At 29.1% G+C, this 15,801-nt stretch overlaps 1 protein-coding gene across 1 annotated transcript in view; it reads right to left on the bottom strand.

Annotated features, from left to right (window-relative positions):
• Window positions 1–1,120: 1,120 nt before the first annotated feature.
• The window catches only part of LOC103574446 (inactive rhomboid protein 1), a 51,776-nt gene continuing 37,095 nt past the window's right edge, over window positions 1,121–15,801 (bottom strand). Inside the window, exons 8-16 of the mRNA XM_008553893.3 lie at window positions 15,189–15,520; window positions 12,705–12,803; window positions 12,281–12,487; window positions 10,716–10,899; window positions 9,473–9,709; window positions 8,668–8,858; window positions 8,292–8,591; window positions 7,245–7,398; window positions 1,121–4,290 (exon numbers count right to left, since the gene is read on the bottom strand). Of these exons, the coding sequence (XP_008552115.2) occupies window positions 3,859–4,290; window positions 7,245–7,398; window positions 8,292–8,591; window positions 8,668–8,858; window positions 9,473–9,709; window positions 10,716–10,899; window positions 12,281–12,487; window positions 12,705–12,803; window positions 15,189–15,520 (2,136 nt within the window). The 3' untranslated portion in view covers window positions 1,121–3,858. The remainder of the gene's footprint in view (window positions 4,291–7,244; window positions 7,399–8,291; window positions 8,592–8,667; window positions 8,859–9,472; window positions 9,710–10,715; window positions 10,900–12,280; window positions 12,488–12,704; window positions 12,804–15,188; window positions 15,521–15,801) is intronic.

The raw sequence follows: 15,801 nt of genomic DNA, 5'->3' as shown, positions 1-15,801 counted from the left end.
ATATTGACTGCGTAGTGACGGTGCCACGAAATAAGCACACGAGTTTACCACCATCAAAACTCTAGATGAAGACTGTTGTGACCGTCAATTTTCAAAAAATTCATCATAAATCTACCGTTCCAACCGTAACCAAAAAACTGCAAAGGATTCGATGAACATTACACTATAAAAAATTTCCAATAAATTTTACTATGGGTGCCATAGTAAACGTATGCGCAGACTACACGATTGTGGCCTATGCGCATACGTTTACTATGGGACACTTGTAAATTTTGTATCAGTTTTCTTATAGTCCGGTGTTATTATACACCCATAGTAAAATTTGTAGGGAATTTTTCACAGTGTACTTTCATTGATCTATTACATAATAATAAAATTGTTTTCTGTAAAATGGCACGATTACTTATAATTGTATGTAATTGTATGCAATTATAGATAATTATAAGCAATTGTATGTAATCTTATATCCGTCGCCAAGATAATTATATGTAATTACCTGCAATTACATATAGTTACATTTTATCAGATGTAATTTATATGGTCATGCATAAAAGACCATTATTTAAATTTACATGTAATTTCATGCAATTACATTGGGCTATTTTTTTACATATATGGACTATATATAATTAGATATGAATGACATATAATTACATGTAACTTTTTTACCCGGGATGGTAATCATTACTACAGTTCAGTTACCATATGATATAAGAACTATTACCATAATTATAAGAATTTTTCTCATAGTCAGGGCAACTTTTCCCAGAAGTTATAGACGTATATACCATAATTACAAGTAGTTATTACCCTAACGTTATGGAATGATGTTTCATAAACTTACTAGGAATAGTTACCATGATTTTCTGTCGCGTATATAAATAAATATATGTTTATATGTGTATTAGTATAAATGATAATTGATAAAATAATGTTTACATAATTATTTCACTTTATTTATTTTGGTTGGTAAATTTATTTATTCATTTTTTTTCATTAAAAGTTTGTATTATTCACATTTCAATATTTTAAATAGTGCACAGGGAAGTACGATGACATTTCAAAAGATTGAACTTTCAATTCAATTGTTTAAATAAATTAAAAAAAATATAATTAATTTTGAACAGGTTGTCAGGAAAACCTCTTTCGCACATTATTTGATTATTCATTCATTCTCTTCATTTAATTGAGATATTTGAAGATCATAAATAAATAAAAGTAAAATAATAATAGTAAGATTTTATGTATAGGATTAAAGGCTAAAAAAATAGGATTTATATTTAATAAATCATGCATGCCATAAGAGACACAGTCGCGAAAGAACTACCCCCAAGAGCCATACTTTCGATGCATTATTATTATTATTATTATTATTATTATTATGTTTTTTTTTCGTATCTCTGTACACCTTGTTTTTAAATTTTAATTATTACATTCCTATATATAGTCTTTGTCTTTTTTTGTTGAAGGAGGAACCGTATACGGTTGATACGTTCAAAGCACCTCGCTCAATCATTCTTTCGTAACATTTATCTGTTAATTCTCAGAAACGATATCTATATTTATTTATTTCGTGGTAAAATTTTATGGTTTTTAAATGTATTGTAGTAGGTAAAGATTGCTATCTAAAATGAAACAATAAATAAAATCCAACAATATAAGACGGAGAAACGAGTAATTAAAAAAAACGTTCAACAATTATTTCCTCATCCAGTGTAAATTTCAATTAACTAGACATAACATGCTCGCTTCGGTCGCCTTCATTCTTTTAAAAAATCCCGCCACTATCTCAGTCGGCCAATCGACAACCGAATAAAATAGTCACGTAAAACAATACGACATCCGGTCATCAACTTTTTAGATGAGGATACTATAGTTTCTTCTAATTTACGAAAAAATAATTTATTTTACTCTTAAAGTTGACTCTGTTCCTGATTAAACAAAACGATTTGTGACGATTAAAACTGTTTTCATCGTTTTGAATTGTCATAAATCGTCAATTGATGATTAAAAACGATTAAATTTTTTTAATGAAGATTAAAGACGATTCATGACGATTTGAAATTTTAATCATCATTAGTCGTTTTTAATCGTAAAATAATAAATCGTCTTTTGATGATTTGGGACGATTAAATCTGAAAATCCACGATGATTATGACGATTAATGATGATTTAATTTTTAATCGTTTTTAATCGTCACAAATCGTTTTTTTTAATCAGGGGTGCTACTTGGGATATTAATAAACTATTTCAAAAATCAGGTCGAACGCTTATGAGACGTGCATTTTACGATTTTTAAAGATTTTTATTCCAATTTTAATTTCAAAAAATAAAAATTAATAGAAATAAAGTTACTCGTGATATTCTCTCCGTCTTAATTAATAAAGAGATTAAAAATTAATGTACAATGTCACAAGTGAAAGATATGATTGGTGCAATGACGCCGCAACGGCAACGAATTTATTTATAAATTACACGCAGTTATTATATCAATTTTCAATACTATAATTCATTCGTGGCACATTTCATTTCATGTGTGTGTTTCTACGAACGATATTCATCCTAATAATTCTTTTATTTACGCACTCATTCATTCACGATATATAGATCATTAAAACAATTATATCAGTTTATAATTACAGTCTCAAATTAATGTAATTGATTCATACAACTCACACACTCACATACACTCGCACACACACACACTCACACACACACATCTGTGAGTCTAAATAACTTTCGTTTGGTTATACTATGTGGAATTAATTATTTATTTATCCTTTATTACCATTGTCTGGACAACATTCTTTCAATAATAAAATACACATTCAAATTGTTACATTAGTTGGATTAAACGTTTTAAAGTCACTTTCGAAGACACAGACTTTTTAATATTCGCCTGCGGCCATAATACTTTTTGAATTTGTTTATTTAATTTATATTATAATTATGTACAATTATTTGATTGAATCGATTAAAAACTTTTTTTTAACGCACTGTAATTTTCCACTTTTATTTAAAAAAAAAATAACAATTTTCGTCAGTGACTGCAATATTGCCACTTATTTAATGTTCCCATAACTTATTAAACGTAAAGAAAATCGATAAATTTTTATAAATTAATCCTATCAATTATAATAATTTTTTATGATTTAAATAAGAAAATTCGGTTTCTACTATTTATTTAATTTATTTTTTGACACTGAGATCACACTTAGTTTTCATTGCACAGATTAATTCTATATTGAGGTTTAATTAACTGATAAGCAAATAAGAATTTATATTTTTTATTTACAATTTCGTTATTGTAATAATACGTTATGCACACGCGGTCACTGTGCATTACTTAATGATGCTTATTAAAAGGAAATTAATACAATTGACTCGCTTTACCTCGCACTATAATATTTACATCGCTCGAGATAATAATTCGATCCTCGAGTCTTTAACGCTCCTAGATTCGATCGATCAATTTTAAGGCATTTATTTTTCATTTGTCGTGTATCAACGAGTCACTTACATAAATCTTCTGAATTATTTAATGGCAGTAGTGGAAAAGGTTGAGAGTGATTATTTACTTTGTGTAATTAATAATATCTGTACAATGTAATTTAATGATTATATTAATTGGACTTAATAAGATTTTAAGTACAGTTTTGAATACTGTTGTTGTAGCAGTATCTCGTGTATTTATATTTATATGGATATTGAGATAACCGTAGTTAAAATCGCAACAGTTATTTTATCATTTTTTTCATAAATATCCACAAAAAAATGATAATTATGTGCGTTAGGACGAGCGTTATTTTGGGGGCCGAACGGTACTCGGCGCTCGACTGGTAACCGCGGCCCCATATGTCATACGGGTTCTTCTCTCATGAAATTTATATTTTGAGATGCACAAAAATCACGAGTAAATGGAATACAATTGAAAAGTTTACATATTTCACATTCATACACTGGTATATTATAAAAAAGAGCGAGAAGAAGAGCAAATAAACCCAATATCAACACAAGACATATCCAGATAAGAATAATCTTTCGTCGACGGTCATATTCACCGAAAGAAATAAAAGGTAAAAGAGCATAGGATGCAAAGAAACCAAAAATAAAACCAAAAAAATGAGCATAATTATCAACCCAGGGTAGTACTCCCAGTATTAAAAATCCCACGAGAATTAATATCAATTTTGTCAGCGCTCGACGTGGATGTTTTAAGATTGGCCAGCAATTAAGAACTTCAACAACTAATGTTGCCAGTAGGGCAAAATGTGCACCAGCAGGACCAACCTGTAATTAAATTAACAATTATTTAAATTACTATATTTTTTTTTTGAAAATTTTTTAATTGGTTACATATTAAAAAATTATTTATCAATGTGTAAAAAAAGCGCGCATTGAAAATTTATGCGTGTAATTTTTGGCGTCACGACTAAATATCACAGGCATAATATTATAAAAGAAAATATCTTTCGTCCTGATGAAAAAAGATTTTATATAACTGTATACAGTTATATATGAATTATATACAATTGGATAGAGGCGATGCATAATTATATAAAATTTTTATATAATTATATAGAATTGTATGAATTATATATAATCTATACGAATACAGTATGATTATATACAAATGTATATATTTGTATACAATTATATAGAATTGTATATAATCTACACAAAAACATTATGTGATTATATACAAATTATATACAAATAAGATATAATTTTATACAAATATGTAAAATCTTTTTTCATCGGGGTCTAATCATCATCTATCAGAATATCATACACCCGAATTTCGTAGCGTAGTATTATCATGCAAAAAAAAATCATGAAAATCGTGTACATATAGAGATTCGATGGCTTTTATATTTTAAAATAATAAATAAAGATTTGAAAAATCCAAAATTGCACGTTTTGGACGATAACCAAGGAGCTCAAAAATAGCAAGAAGTTTTGGGGCTGGCCCGCAGAATCAACCGATAGACAGATTTTTTATATTAATACGTATCGGACAGCTTAAAAAAAGTATCAGGCTCATTCATTAGTGTTACTTCTTTATATTGATGTACTTTTCATAACGTGTAAGTGTGATTTAAAAATAATACATACACTTCGGAAAGTCAGTTATAAAGTACAACCTCTCCGCTTCGCGTTCGAGGTGTGCAATAATAGGTTTCCATAACATTGAAACATTGCGATATTATTTGAGCAAGTGATAATTAGACTGTGATGATTTACTATATGATAATTTGTCGTGTAATATTTCTTAGACATGTTACCAAAAATTAATGTTTAGTTCGTTGATAATTTCAACAATAATATGTGTAAATTTTTCTGCACAAACGACGTATATTAAAATATGTTCGTTTTTCACATGATTAGTGTTAATTTTGACGAATCTTTTTTTACTGTAGTAAGTAATTTTGGGTCAGCTTTAAAATTTATAATTTTATATTTTTCGATTTTTAAGTAACAATAATTTTTTTTCCTAATATTCGGCACAAAGGAAAAAAAACAAACAATATATAATGAAATTAAAAAAAAAGATATAGTTTAAATGAACTTTTGATTAAGACTCATAAAAACACACATTTTTTTTCAATATATGTTCAATGTGATTAATAATTAGACTATTAATCATGAAAACAACAGATGAGAAAAAAATACTATTATTTCGGAAGAATCGTAATGATAAATATTTTTTTATACAAACATATTAAATTATCAAAATGTAAAAAAAATGACAAGGACATTTTTAAATTAAAATAGTTTTTCTTGTCATTCAATAAAAAATTAATAAAAGTAACGGCCATTATAACATTGTAGGTCTAAGCTTACTGAAACTTTTTTCTTCTATAGAAAAGGATTAAGTAATAATAATAGTGAGCTGAAATTAAGTAACAGAATAAAGAGAGAGTTACAAAAGTTAAAATAACAGTATCATACTTCTTAAGTTATTTTATAATTAAGCACGAAATTAAATTAATTTATAATAATGTAATTCCTAGAATAATGTTGACAGACATCATTCAATTAAAAGTTTGTTGACTAGAAAATAGATATAAAGTTATTATTTAATACATGACATAATAAAGTTAGAGAATTATCTTTAAACTTTTTAAAAACTCTCAACCTGTTACTGTTCTTCGGATAAATATTTTGAAACTTCTACAGCTCTTAAAATTTTTTTTATTTTCTCAATTGGGATATTTAAATTTAACATGAACATTTTATAAAAATGACATGATATTGACATGACATGGAATTATACTAAAATTATAAATTTCAAAAATTAAAATTACGCATAAAAAAACTGAGTAATTGCATACAATCACGACTCCACCTACTTTTTACAAGCAAAATTCCAAGTACAGACAAATTGCTTTGAAACCTATTTTAACAGCTAGCTTCAATCATCATCCTCAATAAGCTATAAGTTAATACAGAAGGTATAAGCCTTGCTTAATTTTGAGAGCATCTTTTTTATATTCCAGTTCTGTGCTACACTGCACAAATTGACATTATTTTCTCATTATTCTTTGTATTGACTCTTAAGTCAACCACCAAAACTTAAGATACATGTCTATATGCCATAATAGATAGTAGTTTTATCCTGAGTACGTTAACGGACTTATCAGCAGGGATATGTCAACGTACTCTTGCCTTGGACTACGCTTTATACTAGTATGCATTCAACCTAACACTGTACTAGTATAAAGGGAGGCGGATACTAGAAAACAAATGCTTTCTTCTCTTGCTTTATAAATGCACGACTAGAGTCAATCAGTTTTATATAGACAACTAAATAGCAAACATCTGTGTTCAATAAACTATATATCTCTCATGCTTTCTTTTACTACTGTTAATTGTGGTGTTGTTATTTCTAATATAAGTGTGTTATTATTGTAGTGTATCAGTGATATTAATTTAAGATACCAGTTAATACAGTATTATCTAAAAATATTAATGATATGGTTGAAAATTTGCACGATTTCTTGTCATTTTCATCAATTTTATACACTTGAAGTGCAGGGATATTACCCTTACCTAGTGCCTGCTTAGGTATCTAGTATTAACGACAAAAATACAAACAGAAAAGTTCATTCGTCGTGTAACTGAACACGCGGAAAAAGTTTATTTATGGAAATTTAAGGTGTAAGCACTTGAAGCTTTGAAAAATGTGTGGAGCCATGATTGTAAACACATGCCAAAAATTGAATATGAAAACAATTACATACCTCAGCTCTATAAGGGATGAATATTGCACTTGCAAGATTGCCAGCCAAAGCTCCCGTAAAATATATCAAAGCGATTCTCAAAGATCCTGTTAGTTTTTCAAGATCCCTCATCAGATAATATTGAACGAATAACGTAATGGCAAGATGAAGAATTCTGTAAATACCAAATTATTTTATTAATGATATTTATGAACTTTTATAGTTTCAACAAAATATTTTTTGTAGCCTATGCCCGAAGAATACGCCGGTAATGGCTAGTCAGCCTTGTAAAATTTTATATTCAAATGCAATCCTGCCTGATTTGTCAAAAGTATCATTTAATGTATATTAAATTACTACTTTTTGTATTAAATCATAAAAATCATGAAATTTCTAGACTCTACATGCGCATTTAATTAATCAGCACGCGCATGCGTAGATCAATACATCGGCTGAATTTTATAACCTCACATATCTCTATTAATTGATACAACATAACACTAAAGTTGACATTTTTTTTATAGAGTTAAATTTTTTGAAATGAATAGTACTAAACAAATAAAATAAAAAAATGACTCATTTTCATAACTCCGATTGCATGACGTTGTCTTTAGACATTTAACGGCGTTTTTCTTTGTGCATTCATTATATAAATATTTGTGAAGTCTTCCCAGAGAATGAGTAGTAATCGGGAATTGTCGGTAGTTTTCGGTTTGTAATGTCAGTGTAATAATAATAACAGTGAGATTATACTCGTTTTCTCAAAGTTGGAGTAAAAACTAACGGTGACGTACTCTCTGGAAGACTTCATCCAACTAATGACATCGATACTGATTCCAGAAAATGTATAAGATATTAAGGCAAGAGATCTCTTGGATGCAGTACCCAATTAAGGAACTAGTACCCAATTACTCGCGTATTTCAATATTTATATTTACTAAATTTTACTAAATATATAGAGTGATCGAGTACTAGTTCCCTGATCGAATACTAGGTCTTTTGCCTTATTTTAGTTTTTTTTTTTTTTTTTTTTTTTTTGGAATAAAAATATTATTTTAAAAAGTATACCCTGCATGAAGAAACGTTGTGGTAAATAATCGATAAAATTGATCTGGCCATTCAGGATGCAGAAATGGTATCATTCCACAGACATCATGAAGACATTCAACTTGTGAACAAAGAGATGCCTCTTCATGAAAGTATCCATGGACAAAATCACAATATTCTTTTGTTGTGATCCGACACATTCCATGGATACCTATGCAACAGGGATGTCCAATAACTTCGCATACCATATGCTCAGCCATTTTGTCCTTATAACGGCCGACCGGAAAGTTGTTGTTTCCCTGAGTATGACCATTGTTACTTCTAAAAAAACACAATTGTTCGATTACACTAAATTATTTTTTCGCTTGAAATTGATTATTTTAATTTAATGACTAACCGAAATCGTTGACTGAAGGGATTCGTTTTACGACAAATTGGCCACTTGGTGATATCATCTGGCCATTCATAGGGCGCTATGCTGGCTGGAGCATCACAAAATTTCGGATCTAAACCACACACAGATCCACTTATTCGTCCACCCGGTCCATTGTCACCGGGACCCCATTTTTTCCATGTTGATATTGTATTCTATGAAATCATAACATTTTATTACCACAATACCGTCATTTAGCGTAAATAAGTAAATTTAAATACTGATTTGTAAAAATTTTTGGTGAAATTTACATCGATTACCGTCAAAGTTGACCTCACTCCCCGGATCAGTTGGTTTGCATGAGAGAATTTTTTATTATAATATCGTGTAGCAATAAAATGGATAAAAAAAATGGTCTTTTTTTTATTTCTTATCATCAGTTTAATGGATATAATAAAAATGGAATTAGGATAAAAAAGAAAAAAAAAATTTAAAATCACTTCAATACTCGTCAACGATTAATGCGGGAATATAAAATTTCTATATGTATATATTATTTATGATCATTATGAAAATTATATCAATACTACATTAGATTGTATTGTACTTATGAAGTTTTGTATAGTTAGCAAAAAAAATTTAGATACACTGAAAGTAACTTTAAATAAATACAAATAAATAGACAAGAATCAATTATTTCTACGGAGATATAAATCATCTTTTTTTTTTATCAAGCTATTTATGTAATTCCAATTATATAAATAATGGAGTGGATTTTACTAAGCCGTTAAAATAACAATTTATAATAATGAATTTTAAAAAAACTCACCGAACAGTCTGCTTTACTTGATTGTACGCAACCTGAGTCATCATTCCTGATGCAACAAGCTGTGTCTCTTTCTCGTTCCCGCCATACATCGATTTCCTTAAGAATTTTCATATCACGTCTCATACAAGGTGCAAACTTAGCACCCAAGTGAATGAGGTCAGCTGCTCTTGGACCGATCCAAAAGTTTGCTGGCTCTTGATAATCTACTTGTTGCAATGACAGACTTGTTACGAGAACCTACAAAAGAAAAAAGTCAGTATAGTTAAATTTATAGTGAGTATTATTGTTAACGTAACCAAAAGTAAAATGTTAATTATATAGCCGGAAACTTTAAGCATACAAACATTTAGCGTACATCGGAAAAATAAAAAGTTTTTAAAATCAAAAGTGCACGCCTCGTACGCGTTTGACCTCACTTTTAGAATATATTATTTAATTAATTTACTGTAGGGAAAAGGATATTTTTGAACTAAAAAAAAAATGTAAAGCGTACAGAACTACACATTTCGAATTTCACGCTCCTGGTGCGATCGCTCGAGTGCACGTAGTACATTAAGGAGCCAAAGTAGTGTTTGAATTTTTTTGTTTGCTAAATTTTCCTAATAGTTATGAAAATTCATTATTTTAATTTGTAATAACATAACGAATTCATAAATTAATAATTATTACTTATTTAATTAAAGAAAGTAATGAAATGACTTGGTTATTTTTGACTCATATGATTTAATAAAAAGATTTGGCAACAGCGCATTCTAACTTCTTATACACCGATATTCAAATTTAAGCGGGAAAAATTTATTTCTAATCTTGTCTCTCTTTTTAATGTATTTCTATCTTTGTTTTTTCTCTCAGCTGCTTCCGCGATGTTGCCAAACTCTCAATAATATGTATCTCTGTTGATAAACGAGATTAAAAAATAAAGTTTAATTTTACTTATTTGAATAATTACAACGGTAACCCTGTATTGTTAAAATCTTATCATATTCAAAAAATATTCAAGTTTACGGCATGTGGTTTTTTATTTCTTAAACATGGGAGGTTAATAATGAAAATAATCTAATAAGTCATGACGGTAGCTTGTCCGCCATAAGAGCCTATGTATAAGAACTTTAAAAACGTCATTTTTAAATCTTTTTTTTCTAAAAAACTAGACGGTGGATCATATTCAAATTTTGAGAATACATTACTGGTTTTGACATTCAGTAGTGTTAGTACATAATTGAAAATAAGTGTAATGACTTACAAGACCCGATCGATGATGTAAATCAATACCGATAGGTCCAAATCCATAACACGCCAGTGAAATAATAAGAACCAGAACTTGAACGGTTGTTATCCAATAAGTGAAGTAGGGCCTATGATCTTCAATATCATCTAATTGTTTCTTCACTTGAGGTTTATGAGCAATACTTTTACGAAATGATCTGCTGTAAGATAATAATCGCAATTTATACATTAACATTACTTATAGAAATGTTACTCATAGAAATGTTTAATAATTCAAATCAATCTATCAGTAAATAAGTGGCTTTGAAATTATACATGGGAGTAGTTTTTTTTTCTTGATAGAGAGGTTAATGTGGTATTTTAAGCTTTCCCATGATTCTAATTTAATACTGTTAATTATTTTTCATATCACTTGCATTTTCTGCGTATTAACTGCGCGTTTCAATGCCTATTGTGTCAGTTAAAACAAGTCAATTTCAGACCAAAGCGAGTTAGCGGGCAGAAACTCATTAGTTTAAATTAGTGTCTGATTTGATTTCTTCTATGTCAAAATCGCATTTGTTTATTGTCAATCTCAAAATATTTATATCGTTCTAATAACTAATCAAACCATCAGCTGTGTGTTGCAGAATTAAAAAAAAAAATTAATAAAATAAATTTTAAAAAATAGGTACTCTTGCGGTTTTAAAAATATTCTAAAAATATTCTGGTAACATTATTTCCTATAGATTCCTATAGACACACATCTGAAAACGCATTATGGAAACCCACATAGGGACCTATGCTGGATTCCCATTTGAATTTTTTGTCTAGGGTTGTTATTAAGGTGAATTTGCAGTCTTTCCTTCCAAGTTACGGTAAAATACTCTAACTTACCGTAAAATACGATATTTCACAGCAAAAACACGGTATATTGACCGTAAATCTGTATTAAGAGAACGGTAATTTACTTTAGAATTGTGGAAATCCTGCGGTATTTTACCGTGAAGTATTGCACCATAAAAACTGTAGAAATAAAAAAACATACCATGCTTACGATAAAAATGTCGTAATTACTGCAAATCCCCGTATTTTATCGCAATTCACTATAAAATACCCCAAATTTCCGTACTTTACGGCAAATTTCTCGTAGAAATACTTTTTTTCCACAGGCCAGTCAGATATTAGTCTGTTTTACTGATTCTAGACCTTAAACAACTTAGACATTAAAACTCCTAGTATCAATGTAGGTAACATGAAAAATATAGTTCGTGGCATGGAATCGAACACGATTTCAGACTTATGGTGGTGTAAGTCCACGTCTTTGGCACGGTATGAAGCTGAAGCTAGCGGTCGTAATAAGTAGCGGCCAGAAATTTTTTACGTGGCCGCTACTTATTATAGCCACTAACACAATCTTTTGCTTGGCCGCTACTTATTACGGCCGCTAGCTTCGGCTTCGTCGGCATGGTCAATTCGACCCCCGTCTGAAATCGTCTTGTATCATCTTTTGCCACGCAGTATACTATTTTAGCTTCCTGATATAATCCGATATAAAGTGCTTTAGTATTTTAGACGTGAATAAAATTCATCAAAACTTACCCAAAAAATCTACCGACAATACCCATTCCATATTGACGTCGATTACTATTATCAAAAACACGATCAATAGTATTAGGTGATATCCTGGTTCTTCCTATTGTTGTTTCTCTTCTGAGAACAAGGTCGTCATCCTGATGTTGACCGAGTGTTGTTGATTCTTGGTGACTCGTTCTTGCGTCATTTCGTGACTTGCGCCAACTTGTTGTTCTGTAAATTCTTTTTTTATTAACTAGATACGAATTAACGCAACAAACTACCGCCTTTGTCGGTAAACTAAAAACTAGTAAATACCGAAATACAAAAATAATGGGAATTTGCTAATTACTTTAAATGCAGCTAAAGCAATATAATTATAAAATTATGAATAATCACGGACAATTTATTCATACCAGAATAAAAAATAAAAAGTTTTATGATAACTTACCTTGAAGTATAATGATCTCTTGTCGGTTCCACTGGTAGTCGTCTAATCTGTGGTTGTGATCCATCTAATACTGTTCTCTCTTCTTTTTGAGATGTAAATCTATAATGAAAAATTTCAATTTTATCAAAATGAATTTTCAGTAAATAAAATTAACCTATGTTGAGATACAGCAAAATGCATTTATATGACTATCAGCTTTTCGAATATAAAATGTCGTACAAAACGGCCACTCGAAATTTAAACATGTAGCGCAAGACGGTCAACTTAAGGGGCTAGATGGGTTTCAGAGGTACAAAAAAAAAGGTATTTTTACGATTTATTTTTCAATATAAACAATCATATATTTTAAAAATATAATATGGCATATCAAAGGTACATATTTCAACAATGTCTCCTGAAATTTTTATATAAAAATGTTGAAAATTCAGCCGTTGAGACCTCATCTCCCTGGGTGTCTCACAGAAAAGTGCTCTCGCCGTGGACAGCATAACTTATTATTGGTTCATCTAAAATTAAAAAGCCAAAAATATTCCGTTAGTACATATATAAATCTCGTGTTTGAACGAAGGAAAAAAAAAATTAAAATTTTCATTTTTTCTCAGACTTTGAACAAAAAATCTCATTTTTTGGTCAAATTTTCGCCATTTATTGGCTTAAAAAAATAAGTTGTAATGAAAACAAAAAAAATTCCTTAGTTCAATAACTAGATAATGTTATTTTAAAGATGTGTACACAATTCGAACTAAATCAGTCCATAACTTTTCGAGAAATCGTGTCCACCGACTTTTTTGTGAGACACCCAGGGAGATGAGGTCTCAACGGCTGAATTTTCAACATTTTTATATAAAAATTTTAGGAAACGTTGTTGAAATATGTACCTTTGATATGCCATATTATATTTTTAAAATATATGATTGTTTATATTAAAAAAAAAATCGTAAAAATACCTTTTTTTAGTAACTCTGAAACCCACCTAACCCCTTAAAATTTTTTCCAATAAAGCTAATTATTTTTGATTAGTAATATTATGTTCGTTCGACATTTCAGTGTTTTCAATAGAAGAAATAATTGTGTATAACTGTAGAGTATTTTTTAAAAAAAACTATTTTTTGTTTTTCATTTTCATTTGTCCTGGTGATCTGTGACATAAATTTAGTAAAATTATAAAACAATTTTTTTCCAATAACCTTCAATATTTCTAGAAAGACAGATGTTTCCGCTGCCTTTATTGTAGTACGTCATGATTAAACAAAAAATTTGAAAACGGTTGACACTGCGCGTCTACCCTAAAACTCTCCACTGTTTTCATACTTTTTAATATAAGAGTCTGAAATTTTATGGATTTTTATATTCTAATAGTATCTACTTAATTTGAGAAAGATCGTAGTTGGTAAAAAATTTTTGAGCTAAGTAAAGTTTTGAAATAATCGATACTAACTTTGGAGGAAAAACATATCCGATAATAAAAGATTTTATACAAATGGATAGAAAAAATGGTCCGATCCATTTGTATACAATCGTACATAATTATATCTTATTTGTATACAATTTGTATATAATCCCATAATGTTTTCGTATAGATTATATATAATTATATACAATTTCATATAACTGTATACAAATATATACATTTGTACATAATTTTATTATTTTTTTTTTTTGCATTTTTATATAGAATTATATACGATTATATATAATTCTATATAATTATATAAAAATTTTATAAAATTATGCATCACCTCTATCCAATTGTATGTAATTCATATATAACTATATGCAGTTATATGAAATATTTTTTCATCGGGTAATCAATCGGTCCTTATTAGATATCACAATTACATTACGAGAATAAGTAGATACTATTATTCAGAGAGAAAAATGGTTATAAATCATAAATCTATAAAATTAAAATCTTATAAATCTTGTAGAAGTGATTATTATATTCAAATGTGATGCCAAGCTTAGTTATTTTACGATAAAATAACTTGAATATTATATTTTATACCAATACACAGGAGTATAATACTCATTGCTGCTAGATAAGTATACTATAATTCGTAATTAATACATGAAAACAAACGTGAAAAAACAGTCGACCCTGCAAGCCACATTTTAAACTTTTCGCAGTCTTTGAGTACGATTTGGCCTTTAATGTCTCATATATTAGCGACCAATGAGAGGAAAGTTATTAAACTGAATTTGAACAATTTCATTGGGAAATTTTACTAGTGATAAACATGTGCTATAATTTCTTTAGTGAGTATTATAAAAATGGAAGAATATCTGGTCGGAATAAAAATAAAATAAAGTTCATAAAATTAGTAGCGAATTTCTGCTATCGAAGCAAACTAAGTTGAATACGTGCATCTGTCAACTTTCCCTTTAAAAAATGGCACAAGTCCGAACTTTCTGTTGCGGGTGAAGCAAAAAAAAAATTATGAAAACAATGAAAAGAAAAATTTTGAGTATCTACTTTTTTCATACCTAACAAGCTCATCCACTACATCCGAGCGGTCTGAGGCACGTTCTGTGTTATCCAAATGTTTATTGCTTGAAGATGTCATCTCATCAGCTTTAATGCTAGATACTCCGGCTTGATCTATCGGAACTTGTGTTTGTTGATGTGTTGTTCCTGTTGAAGGTGGTGTAAATTTTTGGAAGAATGCCTCTTCTTCATCATCAACGATATTTTCTCCTTTGTTTACGATTTCAGCATCACCAGCTTCTGTTTGCGAAATTGAAATGACACTTGGTGGAAAACTTCGAGAGTCAGTTCGAGACTCGGATTTTTCTTGTGGTCGTTGCCTTGTTAATGTCTGAAATAAATAGAACCAATAAATATCTTAATAGTTATCTACTTTGCGATTATTTTCCAAAAATGGATTTTATTCAATGCAGGTCTGAGTTTCGCGCTTTATGATCGTCTTTTCAAATATTCAACTTTTATTCAATAGAGCTCAATTTTTTTAAGTAACCAAAAATAACTATTTCGTAGATTCGTGTGTGAGCTGTATTTGCGTCTGATAAAAATTGAAATTATTGGAAAAATTATTACAATTTTGAATCGTTCAAAAGGAAATTTTTGAATTATTCGTAA

Source organism: Microplitis demolitor, chromosome 3 (genome assembly GCF_026212275.2).
Source record: "Microplitis demolitor isolate Queensland-Clemson2020A chromosome 3, iyMicDemo2.1a, whole genome shotgun sequence".
Taxonomy (NCBI): domain Eukaryota; kingdom Metazoa; phylum Arthropoda; class Insecta; order Hymenoptera; family Braconidae; genus Microplitis; species Microplitis demolitor.
Note: the sequence above shows the minus strand (reverse complement) of the source record. Positions and strands in the feature narration are given on the sequence as shown.